Consider the following 16,928-nt stretch of genomic DNA (forward strand, 5'->3'; position numbering starts at 1 on the left):
ATAGCAACCCTTAATTAGGCAAAATAATAATAAAATGGAAATGGCAGGGTTTTGGGGTTCAGGCTAAACAGAAAAAAAAAAAACCCAGAGCATGATATATTGTGAAAATCTGGTAGAAATGATGCATTAGTCAAGTCATGTTTACATAGAAACAACGAGGATTTGTTTGAGATTTACGGTCACGTGGGTCGTTTGTGGGCATAGCTTGGTAAGGTCCATTACTATAAACTTATATTTTAGGAATAAATCTGCTCCCAGTGAAACGCTCAGCGCAACAGAGACGATTGCAGTCCAGCTTTAAAAAAAAATTTAAAATTAAGCAATTTACAAAATTTTTCTATTATCCATCCATCCATTTTCTGACACCATTGTCCCTAGTGGGGTCGGGATTTTTTATTATTATTTTCTTAAAAACATAAACAAGCAGCGCTTAGCCTGGCAGGGGTCCTACTAAAGCATGGCGGGTCGCCAGGCTTATAATACACTGGGGGAAACCCTGGAGTGTGGTTTGTGATGATCATATTCATACTAAGGTCACAGATGTCAGTTTTTAGCTTTAGAAGGGCGAAGTGGTTGTTCTGACGTCAGTCATGCCAGAGTGGGGGCAGTTCTGGATTTAGCGACCTCACGTCTACGTGGGAATTAATGCAAGATTTTTTATTTTAAAAATCTCAGATCTTTCTTATGCAACATTGCTTAATTTAGATTAGAAAACAAGACACTGCAAATGGGAAAAAGGTCTGATTTTTACAACTACATTTATTAAAAACAAAATAATAATAATAAAAAAAAATACAGGAAAACAAACAATCAAATGCGTCCAACATCCCACACCAGGGAGGAGACTGGTAACAAGGAGAGACATTTTTTAAAAGCATACAAACCAGCGATCTGTTCATCTAGCAGCATCCAAATGTTGGAATTTCCAAAATTATTTATATAGTTAAATATATACTTATTAATTGGTTTTGTGGTTGTTGGTTAGATTTTTTTGTTGTATTCTTGCCCTGCAAAGCAACACACTTTACAACATACACAGAGCTTTATCTCTCATTAGGGCAGAAAAAAAAGAAAAAAAAAAAGAATAAAGAAGCTTCATAAAATAAACAACTTTAGGTTAAATAAGCTTAAATAATAGTGTTAAATACAAGACACTTCTGTGGCAGTTATGTACAGAAATAAACACATTTGGCATTGTAAGTGTGGTTCACTGGCGTCCGCTCTAATACTCTAGAAACCACTGCATAAGAACTCATACTGCTACACGCACATACACTCTCACACTCAAATGATTTTATCTCAGTGAGCCACAGACAAGGCATGTGTTTATAAAAGAGAGCTGACAGAGAAAAACAAAGAAAAAAATCAATTTACAACCAGTTTTAGGCACAGTCTCTTCCAGCTTTATAAATACATGTCAAAAAACATCTGCTTCTCAAAAGAAACTATCCACACTTGTGCTAACTTCCTTTAGAAAAAGAAATTCCCAAAAACAAACAAACAAAAAAACAAAAAACACAGTTTCGTAACTACCACTTTGTTATTGCTAGGACATTGTGACGGTGAATGGAAACTACTGACACATATGTGCTGAGGGAGAAAGCACCTTCGAACATCAAAATTACTGCCATGTGAACCTACGTTACAACACAGAGGAGAAAGAAAAAAACAAATAAAGAACAGGAAAGTTGATTGAAAACAAACACGTCAAACGTTCAGAACTTCTGTAGCTTTGGGAACGAGAGTTTCAGAGAAAATAAAAGGTCTCGGTTGAGCTACATTCATCCCCTCCCACCCGTCGACACACTGAACATTTCAAGCCCACCATATGTGGATTCCTCCTGGTGCAGGCAGACAGTATCACTTTATTTCATCTGGTACATTCCTGTCCCTACGACTCTCGCCTCAAACCCTCCGCTCCCCCAACGTCCGTGAGGGCCGATGCAGCAGAAACAGCTGAGTGACAGTGTGCGCAGAATGATACAGGTGTCTCTCAGTACATTATGAAAAGTGAAACTCATATTGTATAAATCTATCACACAGAGTGATTATTTCAAGCTCATATTTCTATTATCTTGATAATTTTGACTTCACAGTTTGAGAAAATAATAAAAAAAAATTTTTTTAAACATACTGACAGATATTGACTTCCCTTATAAGTTGTGTAAAGGCTATTGCCAAAAAAGAGAAATGTATACAAAAATACTAATGGAAAGTTGAGTGGAAGGAAAAAGTGTGGTAGAAAGAGTTGCACCATCAACAGAGACAAGTACAGCCATGAGGGAAGTATAAAACAAAGCTCAATAAAGACTGCTGTATCAAAGCATATTAATGAAAAGTTGAGTAAAAGGAAAAAAATTTGTGACATCACAGAAACCAAACCACATGAGGTTTCCACAGTCTATAGCTGTGTTTCTATTTAACTGTGCAAACTAGAGTTATGAAGATATTTGTACTTGATTTAAACATGCCAATTTTAGTTTTTGGATTAAAAGTTAAGGTGCTTTTTTGGCTATATTCAAATTAGTATATTTGGAAAAATATTTTTTTTGCATGTGATCAACAACTGGGTGTTACCACAGGCGGAAAATACAAAGAAGACAACAGATAGCGGTGGGAGGAGGATGGTGGTGCATGTTTTTTAATGACTTATCATGGGAACAAACTTATTCACATTTGATTTTAACTCTATTTCTTACTGGAAACACAGAAATTGCAAAATCATGTTTTTTTTTTTTACATCAGCACAATATTGACAAAGTTTTGTGCAAATTTGTTAGCTAGTAATTTTAGAAAATACTGTAACTTTGTTTTTCATTTTCTGTAACCCATAAACATCAAAATTTAAAGTTAAGCTTGAAATACATCACCCTCTGTTTAAATTTATTCATCTGAGTTGCGTGAATAAATTAGCTTTCACAACGTTGTAATGTATTGAGATTCACCCGTACAGTACAGCTGAGTATACAGTACAGTAGACTGACGTGATTTACGTAGGTAGATTAAATGTTGACTACAGTAAATGAGCTTTACATTCCACTTCTGTAAGAAGATCCCAGGACTCAGCGGAGCTCCTTTCCCCTGGAATTACTTTTCTCAAGTCCTCTCTGGAGCAAAACACCATGAGGTTCCCCAAGAGAGACCAGTAACTTTAAAAAGAGGAGTAGAGAAGAGTTCTCCCAAACTATAGTCCAGATCTGGGTTTTCAGTCTCTCACACAGTGCAGCACAACATCCTAAGTATGGGGCTTTTAATACTTGTTGTTGTTTTAATGTTGTTTTCGTTGTGGATTTGTCTGGGAATATTACATGGGAACTGAGTGGGTGCACAGGAGGGATAAAGGCCTTCTTTTGCTCTGTTTTTCCTCTGTTTTTTCTCTCTGCGCCGCTCAGGGTTTCTTGTCGATGGTGTGAAAGAACCACTCTGTAAACTTCCTGAGCTGAGCCGCTGCCGTCTGGCTCTCCTCCTGCAGCCGCATGTTGTCCTGTCTCAGGTGCTGCACCTCCTCCTGCAGCATGGCCTTGTCCTCCTTCTCCTGAAAACACACACACACCCAGAACAAGAAGCAAATTAGGCTAACGCACACAAAGGAGCTGATAAAAGCCCCACTATTAAAAGCACATCCGTCTTTCGTCGATGCGGCGTAAATGAGAAGCATTAAAGTAGCTAAGCAGCTTTTTTCTACGCTTTGGTAGAAGTGTATTTCCTCAGCACTCTACTGGAAGTGGGGAAACACTGGGCTGGTACACAATAAGGAACGGAAACAGGATATCAAATTAAGTGGATGAGTATGTATTACGCAGACCTCAGGGCACCCATTACTCCATGTCGGCCTGAGTGGCACAGACATGCACTAGCTGCCGATATTAAAAAAAGAAAAAAGAAAAGCACAGAGGTGCCAGAGTTTAAGAACAGGAACATAACTCACCTTTCTGAGGTCCTGCTGCAGCTGCCTGAGGATGACCTCCAGCTGGTTGACTTTGCCAGTTAGTGTGGACGGGGAGCTGCTGTTGGTTTAAATAAACAAAAAAAAATACACTTTAAAGAGATACATTTTTCTTTCCTTTTTAACAAGTTTAAAGGGCAAATATCATTGTATTTTAGTCAGAAGAACAAAAAATCTTAAAAGAATATAATATACATAATCACAATCTTGCTTTCTAATGATATATAAAAGCTGATAAATTATTTTAAAACACTTTTTTTCTTGAGCAGAAGAACCTTCAGGAGCTCACCTTTAATAATCCTAATCATCATTAGAATATATATGGATGTTGACATAGGGTTTGTTACACAGAGAATAAGCACCCACTTTCCTCAAATATCCAGCTAAGCAGGAAAAGTAGGCGAACTTTGTGACAGTTAAATAGGTTTCTAAATTTGACAATGTTTGGCACAGTTTTATAAAAACACGAGCTTTAACACTACGAAACTACCAGACTGTCAGTCAGTACATCGGCAAAAGCTATTTGTAAGAGTAATGTTTTTACCAATGAAAGAATATTGCTCAAGCACAATTTTTATTTTTAATGAGCCCCAATAGTAAGTTTTTATTTTTTTACAATAAGTGTATTTTCTCAGCATCTTAGGACCCCCCCACCCCTCCCAAAAAAATTGAAACATATATCACATGTGTAGCAGCTAATGGAAGTGACACTTTAAGGCAAAACAACGTGAGAAAATAAAATTGTGGACGGACTGTCAGGCTGTTTTATGTAAAAGATGACATCATCAAAATGTATTGGTTACGTCTAGTAAAGTTAGACTTTTAGCTGCTTCCATTCACCGTTCAATTAGTTTTACACAAAGGAGTAACTCTATAAGGTTGCACATCCAACATTCATCTGAATGCTGCCAGACTTTTTTTTATAGTCTTCTCAGATGTGACATTCACCACTCTGGTGAATTATATGCTGACTGGGTTTACCATAAGGTGCCTTTAAATTCCTGAGTACGCTCACTGGTGTTTAAGATCTTGAAGCTGCTGACTTCCTCCTCCTAACTGGACCAATCATCCATATAAATCTTGGTGTTATGAGCTCACACTAGAGCTGGGAGAATCTGCAGTCACAACTTTCTACTTGGGTGGCCATTAAGTAATGCATTACTGCTGGAGTTTGGTGTAATAGTCACTCTTCACCAACTTTTAGCTGCATGCTTGGGTGCCTTGGCCTCTCTAGACTTCCTTTATTTTTTTGGGAAACGAATTATTGCAAAGAAGAAGCTTAAAGACATTCGAAAAAGAAAATAAATTAAAGCTGCAAGCAGCCTCGTGCGGCCCTCGCAGCAAGCGCTGCTCCGGCTCACTGGCCACCGCGGAGTTCCAGCCGCCGCGGAAGCTCTCGCACCGTTTACAGAGCCGGCGCACGCTCGCCGCAGCTGGAGCCGTCGCCAACCTTCCCCGCCCGATCGCCCGCCAGACGGCACACGTGAATGCGTTCGGCAGCGCTCCCCGACGACTCACAAAAAATCTAGCGCAGATCGGTCCATTTACGGCGGAGATATAGCGGATGGATTGACCTAGGGGGCGCAGTGGCGTAAAATTACATTTCAAAACATTTGAGCTCTTTAAAGGTTACCACAGGTCTTACATTTCAAGTTTGGTGCCAATCGGATCATCCATGTGTGATTTAAAGACAATCGTATGAATATGGCGAGGGTCATTTGGAAGTGGGTGGGGCTAATGATCAAATCATTCTATCCAGGTGGTGCAGCAGCGGCACATCTAAAAGTTGCAGGACAGCGGCCCTTGAGGACTGGAGTTTGACACCCCTGCTGTAAGAAGATGGTTGGATAAATAATTTTAATATTAAATAATATGATTTCTTCAATAGCTTCCAAATCGTGTGCCCCATTAACTCAAAATCAAGGTGAAATTGTTACATTCATCTTTATTACATTTGACCCCCTTTTATTTAACTAATTTTATATTTAAAAAATATACTGTATATAAGAAAAATTCATAAAATGTATTACCTCACATGATCATCACATTTGTTAGCTGTAATGTTCAATTACATAAAATTGGAGGACAGAATCTATTTCATCACATGCTCACTTCTTACATGAAACATGTTAAATACAACAAATATTTACTTTAAGTGTGACAGTTGTGACAGTTTAACCTTAGTGATGTCATCATTTGACCACATGACGATTAATCACTGAAAGTTTGGTTACTCTGAGCTCCGTCTACTGTGAAAATCACATTGAGCTTTGCCAATTCTTAATTGTAAGCTATTGTTGGTAACATCAACAATGTTTCTCCACTGGTAAGGTTGAACTGAAGAGGAGATTGTCCAAAAAATAAAAACGTGAGTAATTTGTGGTTCACTGCTGTGTGGAAAACTCTAAGAATTACTTTAAAGCCCCCCACCCCACCCACCGCCTCCAGGTTCTGCGTTACGGCCCTGCGTTTAATATCAAAGCTCAGCGATCCTCCTGCAATTCCACAGCTCAGATTGCTGCACAGATTTGTGACACTTATCTCAATATTAATTATTATAGTGGCGTTAAGTTGCCATTATAATTCTTGGCAACTACGGACACGTTCATTGGTGGCTGTTTTCACCTTTTTGGACCAGTTTATTTTATTGTCTAATAAATAAAATTCACTTCCTGTCAACACTTTGGAGGTAATATCGTTTAATAGGTTTGCCAGGCAAACTTTTAACTGTAAGGATATTTTGAAAGTACTAAACTCCACAGCTTTGAGTGTGCAGCCCATATGCGGTTAAAACAAAATAATGTGGCTTCCATTAAATGAGCAAGAAATTGTTTAGCATATCAGACTCACCAGAATCCACATCTCTGCAGCAAACACGTTGATAAGTTGGAATGCAACAACAGGACATCTCACCGCTAATACCCATGACATCTGTCTCCTATTCGTTAGGTCCGACAGCTTAGCTACGTTAGCTTGACTGTCAACCGTCATATTCACCCCGCCGGGGAGGCGGGAGGAGGGGGAGGGAGTCTGCGTGCGTTATAAAGATCGAACTGCACACATATCATGACGGCTTGATTGATCGTGAATGTTATCCGTGGAGGCTATTTTTATCCCAACGAGCCAGCCATTGCTACGTATAAGTGGGCGGCGGAGGGGGAGGAGGGGTGGGGGCGTGCGAAAACCGAACTGAGAAATAAGATTTAAGCTTTGGCATGCGCTACGTACAAGATGTTTTGAAACAATGTTTCCATAATTTTCTTAATTATAAAGAGGGTTCAATAATAAAGATATCAGAAATTCTTCTTTCTTTTTTACTTCAGGGAAAATTAATAAGCAGCCGTACAGCTGCAGGCGCTGCTCTCTCCGTTAAATCAAGCATGCTTCTGTGCACTTAATAGCTTAGCTGCGTTAGCTTGACTGTCAACCGTCATATTCAGTTCTCTAGTGCTAATAAGTGATATAAACGCAAATATAGGAGATGGAAATGTATACTTGCATAATAAAAACGCACATGCAGACGGGATTAAGGAAGGATTGATCGTTAATGTTATCCGTGGAGGCTATTTTTATCCCAACGAGCCAGCAGAAGTATCGAAAACAACGTAACTGTGGAACTACAAAATACACAGATGCATCTTTGGGAATTGCAGTGGTAAAAATGTACACATAGTCATGTATGGCGTGATAGTGACACCAAGTGGTTAATATCGCCATTACAGCACCTCTCTCATACTGTGTAATTCTCGCCTTATTCATGTGTGGAGTAACAGTGACACCAAGAGGACTTAATGGGAATAACATGTTTTTTTCTAAAAAATCTAAAATTACAGAAAATCCGTTGAATTTAGAATATGGCTACAAGAGACTTTTTTGTTCGTCCTGAAAAGATACACATATGTACCAAGTTTGGTAATTCTAGGTTGAAGCATGGCTTGAGGCTGATCATTTAAAATTTTCTAGCCGGCGCCATAAATACATTAGGCCACGCCCACCAAATTTTATTATGGATTTCTTTCAGGGGGTGGATAAGGATCCATCCTAGTGAGTTTGGAACAGCTCGGCCCAAAACTGTGGAAATCAGAGCCAAATGTATGACAGCGGCGTTAGAGGTCACTTCGCCACGCCGCCACCTGCTCCATCAAAGCCGGTCGGGCTGGAATCAAAATACACCAGAATGTCTTCTGTGTCTGGAAAAACTTTCAAGTTGATTAGGTCAAAGGTGTAAGATAGCGACCGTTCCCAGTAAAACATGACACTTCCTGTTCTCAGGGGACGTGGCCTGAGTGATGTCATCATTTGACCACAGGGTCTTTTGGGTCAATCCATGATGATCAATCACTGAAAGTTTGGTTCCTCTGAGAGTTTTACTGTAGGAGTTATAAGAGTTTTATGTTTCATGGCGAATAGTCAAAGTTTGACACATAGCCACGCCCACATACTTTGAAGTACGAGAATTCCTTTGATAACTTTTGACCTTTGATGCCTCAAGTGTGTGCTGAGCGATTTTGAAGTCTGTATCTGAAAAACTGTAGGAGGAGTTCGATCAAATACGAAGGCTGTAAACATCAAAAATGAGGTCAATTTTGGAACTTCATTTCAAAATGGCCGACTTCCTGTTGGGTTGAGACCATGGATCCAAGAGACTTTTTTGTACATCAGGACAATATACAGATGTGTAAGAAGTTTCGTAATTGTAGGTTAAACCATGACTAGGCGCTGGTCATATAAAAATTTCTAGGGTGCGCTATAGAGAAATTAGGCCACGCCCACCAAATTTATTATGGATTCCTGTCTTGGGGTGGATAAAGATCCATCCTAGTGAGTTTGGAGAAGTTTGGCCCTAAACTGTGGAATTCAGAGCCAAACGTATGACAGCGGCGTTAGAGGTCACTTCGCCACGCCGCCACGCCCACCTGCTCCATCAAATCCGGTCGGGGCTGGAATCTTCAATACAGCAACATGTTTCCTGACTGTTAACACAGTTTCATGTTGATTAGTTCAAAGGTGTAATATAGGGACCGTTCCCAGTAAAACATGACACTTCCTGTTCTCAGGGGCGTGGCCTTAGTGATGTCATCATTTGACCCCAGGGTATTTTAGGTCAACCCATGATGCTCAATCACTGAAAGTTTGGTTCCTCTGAGAGTTTTAGTGTAGGAGTTATAACTGTTTAGAGTTTCGTGGCGAGTTGGTGAACTTTGACCCCTGCTAACCCCCCTTCAGCATACTCAAAAAGTCACCGTTTTGATAACTTTTAATCGGCCATCCCTTATGATCAGACTGACCGAGTTTGAAGCCGATCAATCGAAATCCCTAGGAGGAGTTCGATCAAATCTGAAAATTAAACGGTAAAATCGGGTCAAATGTGACCTTCGATCCAAAATGGCCGACTTCCTGTGATACTTGCACTATGACAATAATTGTAAATTCTGAGCGTCTTGGGGAGCTCTACAACTGTACCAAATTTCAAGTCTCTACGACAAAGTAAGTGAATAGAAAAGGGTCTTTTGAAAATTGCTAGGTGGCGCTGTTGAGCCATTTTTTGTTTTTTTTGCAACGACCTTAAAATACGTAAATTTTAAACAGTCTCTATGCGTCCGCCAAATTTGGTGAGTTTTTGAATATGTTAAAGCCTCCAAAAAGGCAATTCATTTGGGTGGAAGAATAATAAAGAATAATAATAATTAAAGCTGCAAGCAGCCTCGTGCGGCCCTCGCAGCAAGCGCTGCTCCGGCTCGCCGGCCACCGCGGAGTTACAGCAGCCGCGGAAGCTCTCGCACCGTTTCCAGAGCCGGCGCCCGCTCGCCGCAGCGGGAGCCGTCGCGAACCTTTCCCGCCCGATCGCCCGCCACACGACACACGCGAATGCGTTCGGCAGCGCTTCCCGACGACTCACAAAAAATCTGGCGCAGATCGGTCCATTTACGGCGGAGATATAGCGGATGGATTGACCTAGGGGGCGCAGTGGAGTCAAATTACATTTCAAAACATTTGAGCTCTTTAAAGGTTACCACAGGTCTTACATTTCAAGTTTGGTTCCAATCGGATCATCCATGTGTGATTTAAAGACAATCGTATGAATATGGCGAGGGTCTGATATTCGCCATTTGGCCACGCCAACACTGTTCAACCAGCATTGACAGATGTCATCACCTTATCATTTTAAGTGAGTTTGCACTGGATTAAATCCATATGCTGGGGTCTGATATTGTATTTTATCAGACCCGAGCGGCGTTAGAGGTCACTTCGGCATGCCGCCACGCCCACCTGCTCCATCAAAGCCGGTCGGGGCTGGAATCCAAAATACACCAGCATGTCTTCTGTTTCTGGAAAAACTTTCAAGTTGATTAGGTCAAAGGTGTAAGATAGCGACCGTTCCCAGTAAAACATGACACTTCCTGTTCTCAGGGGGCGTGGCCTGAGTGACGTCATCATTTGACCCCAGGGTTTTTTAGGTGAACCCATGATGATCAATCACTGAAAGTTTGGTTCCTCTGAGAGTTTTACTGTAGGAGTTATAACAGTTTTATGTTTCATGGCGAATAGTCAAAGTTTGACACATAGCCACGCCCACATACTTTGAAGTACGAGAATTCCTTTGATAACTTTTGACCTTTGATGCCTCAAGTGTGTGCTGAGCAATTTTGAAGTCTGTATCAGAAAAACTGTAGGAGGAGTTCGATCAAATACAAAGGCTGTAAACATCAAAAATGAGGTCAATTTTGGAACTTCATTCCAAAATGGCCGACTTCCTGTTGGGTTGAGACCATGGATCCAAGAGACTTTTTTGTACATCAGGACAATATACAGATGTGTAAGAAGTTTTGTAATTATAGGTTAAAGCATGGCTTCGGGCCGGTCATTTAAAATTTTCTAGGGGGCGCTATAGAGAAATTAGGCCACGCCCACCAAATTTTATTATGGATTCCTGTCTTGGGGTGGATAAAGATCCATCCTAGTGAGTTTGGAGAAGTTTGGCCCAAAACTGTGGAATTCAGAGCCAAACGTATGACAGCGGCGTTAGAGGTCACGCCGCCACGCCCACCTGCTCCATCAAAGCCGGTCGGGGCTGGAATCTTCAATACAGCAACATGTTTCCTGTCTGTTAACACAGTTTCATGTTGATTAGGTCAAAGGTGTAAGATAGCGACCGTTCCCAGTAAAACATGACACTTCCTGTTCTCAGGGGGCGTGGCCTGAGTGACGTCATCATTTGACCCCAGGGTTTTTAGGTGAACCCATGATGATCAATCACTGAAAGTTTGGTTCCTCTGAGAGTTTTACTGTAGGAGTTATAACAGTTTTATGTTTCATGGCGAATAGTCAAAGTTTGACACATAGCCACGCCCACATACTTTGAAGTACGAGAATTCCTTTGATAACTTTTGACCTTTGATGCCTCAAGTGTGTGCTGAGCAATTTTGAAGTCTGTATCAGAAAAACTGTAGGAGGAGTTCGATCAAATACAAAGGCTGTAAACATCAAAAATGAGGTCAATTTTGGAACTTCATTCCAAAATGGCCGACTTCCTGTTGGGTTGAGACCATGGATCCAAGAGACGTTTTTGTACATCAGGACAATATACAGATGTCTAAGAAGTTTTGCAATTATAGGTTAAAGCATGGCTTCGGGCCGGTCATTTAAAATTTTCTAGGGGGCGCTATAGAGAAATTAGGCCACGCCCACCAAATTTTATTATGGATTCCTGTCTTGGGGTGGATAAAGATCCATCCTAGTGAGTTTGGAGAAGTTTGGCCCAAAACTGTGGAATTCAGAGCCAAACGTATGACAGCGGCGTTAGAGGTCACTTCGCCACGCCGCCACGCCCACCTGCTCCATCCAAGCCGGTCGGGGCTGGAATCCCTTATAGAGCCACATGTTTCCTGTCTGTTAACACAGTTTCATGTTGATTAGTTCAAAGGTGTAATATAGGGACCGTTCACAGTAAAACATGACACTTCCTGTTCTCAGGGGGCGTGGCCTTAGTAATGTCATCATTTGACCACAGGGTATTTTAGGTGAACCCATGACGGTCAATCACTGAAAGTTTGGTTCCTCTGACAGTTTTATTGTAGGAGTTATAACTGTTTTGAATTTCGTGGCGAGTCGGTGAACTTTGACCCCTGCTAACCCCCCTTCAACATGCTCAAAAACTCACCATTTTGATAACTTTTAATCGGCCATGCCTTCTGATCAGACTCACCAAGTTTGAAGCCGATCAATCGAAATCCCTAGGAGGAGTTCGATCAAATACCAATGCTGTAAACGGCCAAAATGGGGTCAAAATGTGACCTTCCATCCAAAATGGCCGACTTCCTGTGATAGTTGGACTATAACAATAATTGTAAATTCTGAGCATCTTGGTGAGCTCTACAACTGTACCAAATTTCAAGTCTCTACGACGAAGTAAGTGAATAGCAAAGGGTCCTTTGAAAATTGCTAGTTGGCGCTGTTGAGCCATTTTTTTTTAGATTTTTGCGACGACCTTAAAATACGAAAATTATAAACAGTATCAAAGCGCCCGCCAAATTTGGTGAGTTTTTGAATATGATAAAGCCTCCAAAAAGGCAATTCATTTGGAGGAAGAATAATAATAAAACAGTATGAAAACAATAGGCCTTCGCAGCGCTTTGCTGCTCGGGCCTAATTAAAGCTGCAAGCAGCCTCGTGCGGCCCTCGCAGCAAGCGCTGCTTCGGCTCACCGGCCACCGCGGAGTTCCAGCCGCCGCGGAAGCTCTCGCACCGTTTCCAGAGCCGGCGCACGCTCGCCGCAGCTGGAGCCGTCGCGAACCTTCCCCGCCCGATCGCCCGGCAGACGACACACGTGGATGCGTTCGGCAGCGCTCCCCGACGACTCACAAAAAATCTGGCGCAGATCGGTCCATTTACGGCGGAGATATAGCTGATGGATTAACCTAGGGGGCGCAGTGGAGTCAAATTACATTTTAAAACATTTGAGCTCTTTAGAGGTTACCACAGGTCTTACATTTCAAGTTTGGTGCCAATCGGATCATCCATGTGTGATTTAAAGACAATCGTATGAATATGGCGTGGGTCTGATATTCGCCATTTTGCCAACCCCACACTGTTCAGCCAGCATTGACAGATGTCATCAAGTTCTAATTTTAAGTCAGTTTGCACTGGATTAAATAAAGCATGGCTTGGGGCTGATCATTTAAAATTTTCTAGGGGGCGCCATAAATACATTAGGCCACGCCCACCAAATTTTATTATGGATTTCTTTCAGGAGTTGGATATGGATCCATCCTAGTGAGTTTGGAGAAGCTTGGCCCAAAACTGTGCAAATCAGAGCCAAACGTATGACAGCGTTAGAGGTCACTGCCCCACCTGCTCCATCAAAGCCGGTCGGGCTGGAATCAAAATACACCAGCATGTCTTCTGTGTCTGGAAAAACTTTCAAGTTGATTAGGTCAAAGGTGTAAGATAGCGACCGTTCCCAGTAAAACATGACACTTCCTGTTCTCAGGGGGCGTGGCTTGAGTGATGTCATCATTTGACCACAGGGTCTTTTATGTCAACCTATGATGATCAATCACTGAATGTTTGGTTCCTCTGAGAGTTTTACTGTAGGAGTTATAACTGTTTTGAGTTTCACGGCGAATAGTCAAAGTTTGACACATAGCCACGCCCACATACTTTGAAGTACGAGAATTCCTTTGATAACTTTTGACCTTTGATGCCTCAAGTGTGTGCTGAGCGATTTTGAAGTCTGTATCTGAAAAACTGTAGGAGGAGTTCGATCAAATACGAAGGCTGTAAACATCAAAAATGGGGTCAATTTTGGAACTTCATTCCAAAATGGCCGACTTCCTGTTGGGTTGAGACCATGGCTCCAAGAGACTTTTTTGTACATCAGGACAATATACAGATGTATAAGAAGTTTCGTAATTATAGGTTATAGCATGGCTCAGGGCTGATCATTTTAAATATTCTAGGGGGCGCCATAAAGAACTTAGGCCACGCCCACCAAATTTTATTATGGATTCCTGTGTTGGGGTGGATAAAGATCCATCCTAGTGAGTTTGGAGAAGTTTGGCCCAAAACTGTGGAATTCAGAGCCAAACGTATGACAGCGGCGTTAGAGGTCACTTCGCCACGCCGCCACGCCCACCTGCTCCATCAAAGCCGGTCGGGGCTGGAATCCCTTATAGAGCCACATGTTTCCTGTCTGTTAACACAGTTTCATGTTGATTAGGTCAAAGGTGTAATATAGGGACCGTTCCCAGTAAAATATGACACTTCCTGTTCTCAGGGGGCGTGGCCTTAGTGATGTCATCATTTGACCTCAGGGTATTTTAGGTGAACCCATGATGCTCAATCACTGAAAGTTTGGTTCCCCTGAGAGTTTTAGTGTAGGAGTTATAACTGTTTTGAGTTTTGTGGCGAGTCGGTGAACTTTGACCCCTGCTAACGCCCCTTCAACATGCTCAAAAAGTCACCATTTTGATAACTTTTAATCGCCCATGCCCTCTGATCAGACTCACCAAGTTTGAAGCCGATCAATCGAAATCCCTAGGAGGAGTTCGATCAAATACCAATGCTGTAAACGGCCAAAATGGGGTCAAAATGTGACCTTCCATCCAAAATGGCCGACTTCCTGTGATAGTTGGACTATAACAATAATTGTAAATTCTGAGCATCTTGGGGAGCTCTACAACTGTACCAAATTTCAAGTCTCTACGACAAAGTAAGTGAATAGCAAAGGGTCCTTTGAAAATTGCTAGTTGGCGCTGTTGAGCCATTTTTTTTTAGATTTTTGCGTCGACTTTAAAATACGTAAATTTTAAACAGTCTCTATGCGCCCGCCAAATTTGGTGAGTTTTTGAATATGATAAAGCCTCCAAAAAGGCAATTCATTTGGGTGGAAGAATAATAATAATAATAATAAAACAATAGCTGAGCGCTTTGCTGCTCTAAAGCTGCGGAGCCAGCCCTCGCAGCAAGCGCCGCCCGGCTCACTGGCCACCGCGGAGTTCCAGCCGCGAAGCTCTCGCACCGGGCGCCGCCGCCGCAGCAGGAGCTGTCACGAACCTTCCCGCCCGATCGCCCGCCAGACGACACACATGAAAGCGTACAGCGCTCCCGACAACTCACAAAAATCTGGCGCAGATCGGTCCATTTACGGCGGAGATATAGCTGATGGATTAACCTAGGGGCGAGTGGAGTCAAATTACATTTCAAAACTTTTGAGCTCTTTAAAGGTTACCACAGGTCTTACATTTCAAGTTTGGTTCCAATCGGCTCATCCATGTGTGATTTAAAGACAATCGTATGAATATGGCGAGGGTCTGATATTCGCCATTTGGCCACGCCAACACTGTTCAACCAGCATTGACAGATGTCATCACCTTATCATTTTAAGTGAGTTTGCACTGGATTAAATCCATCTGATATTGTATTTTATCAGACCCGAAAGCGTTAGAGGTCACTTCGGCATGCCGCCACGCCCACCTGCTCCATCAAAGCCGGTCGGGGCTGGAATCCAAAATACACCAGAAAGTCTTCTGTGTCTGGAAAAACTTTCAAGTTGATTAGGTCAAAGGTGTAAGATAGCGACCGTTCCCAGTAAAACATGACACTTCCTGTTCTCAGGGGGCGTGGCCTGAGTGATGTCATCATTTGTCCACAGGGTCTTTGGGCAACCCATGATGATCAATCACTGAAAGTTTGGTTCCTCTGAGAGTTTTACTGTAGGAGTTATAAGAGTTTTATGTTTCATGGCGAATAGTCAAAGTTTGACACATAGCCACGCCCACATACTTTGAAGTACAATTGCTTTGATAACTTTTCACCTTTCATGCCTCAAGTGTGTGCTGAGCGATTTTGAAGTCTGTATCAGAAAAACTGTAGGAGGAGTTCGATCAAATACAAAGGCTGTAAACATCAAAAATGGGGTCAATTTTGGAACTTTATTCCAAAATGGCCGACTTCCTGTTGGGTTGAGACCATGGATCCAAGAGACTTTTTTGTACATCAGGACAATATACAGATGTGTAAGAAGTTTTGCAATTATAGGTTAAAGCATGGCTTGGCTGTCATTTAAAATTTTCTAGGGGCGCTTATAGAGAAATTAGGCCACGCCCACCAAATTTTATTATGGATTCCTGTCTTGGGGTGGATAAAGATCCATCCTAGTGAGTTTGGAGAAGTTTGGCCCAAAACTGTGGAATTCAGAGCCAACGTATGACAGCGGCGTTAGAGGTCACTACGCCGCCACGCCCACCTGCTCCATCAAAGCCGGTCGGGGCTGGAATCTTATAGAGCCACATGTTTCCTGTCTGTTAACACAGTTTCATGTTGATTAGTTCAAAGGTGTAATATAGGGACCGTTCCCAGTAAAACATGACACTTCCTGTTCTCAGGGGCGTGGCCTTAGTGATGTCATCATTTGACCCCAGGGTATTTTAGGTCAACCCCTGATGCTCAATCCCTGACAGTTTGGTTCCTCTGAGAGTTTTAGTGTAGGAGTTATAACTGTTTAGAGTTTCGTGGCGAGTTGGTGAACTTTGACCCCTGCTAGCCCCCTTCAGCATACTCAAAAGTCACCGTTTGATAACTTTTAATCGGCCATGCCTTATGATCAGACTGACCGAGTTTGAAGCCGATCAATCAAATCCCTAGGAGGAGTTCGATCAAATACTGTAAACGGCAAAATCGGGTCAAAATGTGACCTTCGATCCAAAATGGCCGACTTCCTGTGATACTTGGACTATGACAATAATTGTAAATTCTGAGCGTCTTGGGAGCTCTACAACTGTACCAAATTTCAAGTCTCTACGACAAAGTAAGTGAATAGAAAAGGGTCTTTTGAAAATTGCTAGGTGGCGCTGTTGAGCCATTTTGTTACGATTTTTGCAACGACCTTAAAATACGTAAATTTTAAACAGTCTCTATGCGTCCGCCAAATTTGGTGAGTTTTTGAATATGATAAAGCCTCCAAAAGGCAATTCATTTGGGT

The 16,928-nt window shown here is 41.9% G+C and overlaps 1 protein-coding gene across 6 annotated transcripts in view; it reads right to left on the bottom strand.

Annotated features, from left to right (window-relative positions):
• Nucleotides 1-741: 741 nt before the first annotated feature.
• LOC122842047 (signal-induced proliferation-associated 1-like protein 2) overlaps nucleotides 742-16,928 on the bottom strand; it is a 178,313-nt gene continuing 162,126 nt past the window's right edge. For all 6 annotated transcript variants that reach the window (XM_044135548.1, XM_044135547.1, XM_044135552.1 and 3 more), the window contains 2 exons: nucleotides 3,929-4,007; nucleotides 742-3,535 (listed from right to left, as the gene is read on the bottom strand). In XM_044135548.1, coding sequence (XP_043991483.1) covers nucleotides 3,389-3,535; nucleotides 3,929-4,007 — 226 coding nt within the window. In that variant the 3' untranslated portion in view covers nucleotides 742-3,388. The remainder of the gene's footprint in view (nucleotides 3,536-3,928; nucleotides 4,008-16,928) is intronic.

The sequence above is a fragment of the Gambusia affinis genome, linkage group LG13 (genome assembly GCF_019740435.1).
Source record: "Gambusia affinis linkage group LG13, SWU_Gaff_1.0, whole genome shotgun sequence".
NCBI lineage: Eukaryota > Metazoa > Chordata > Actinopteri > Cyprinodontiformes > Poeciliidae > Gambusia > Gambusia affinis.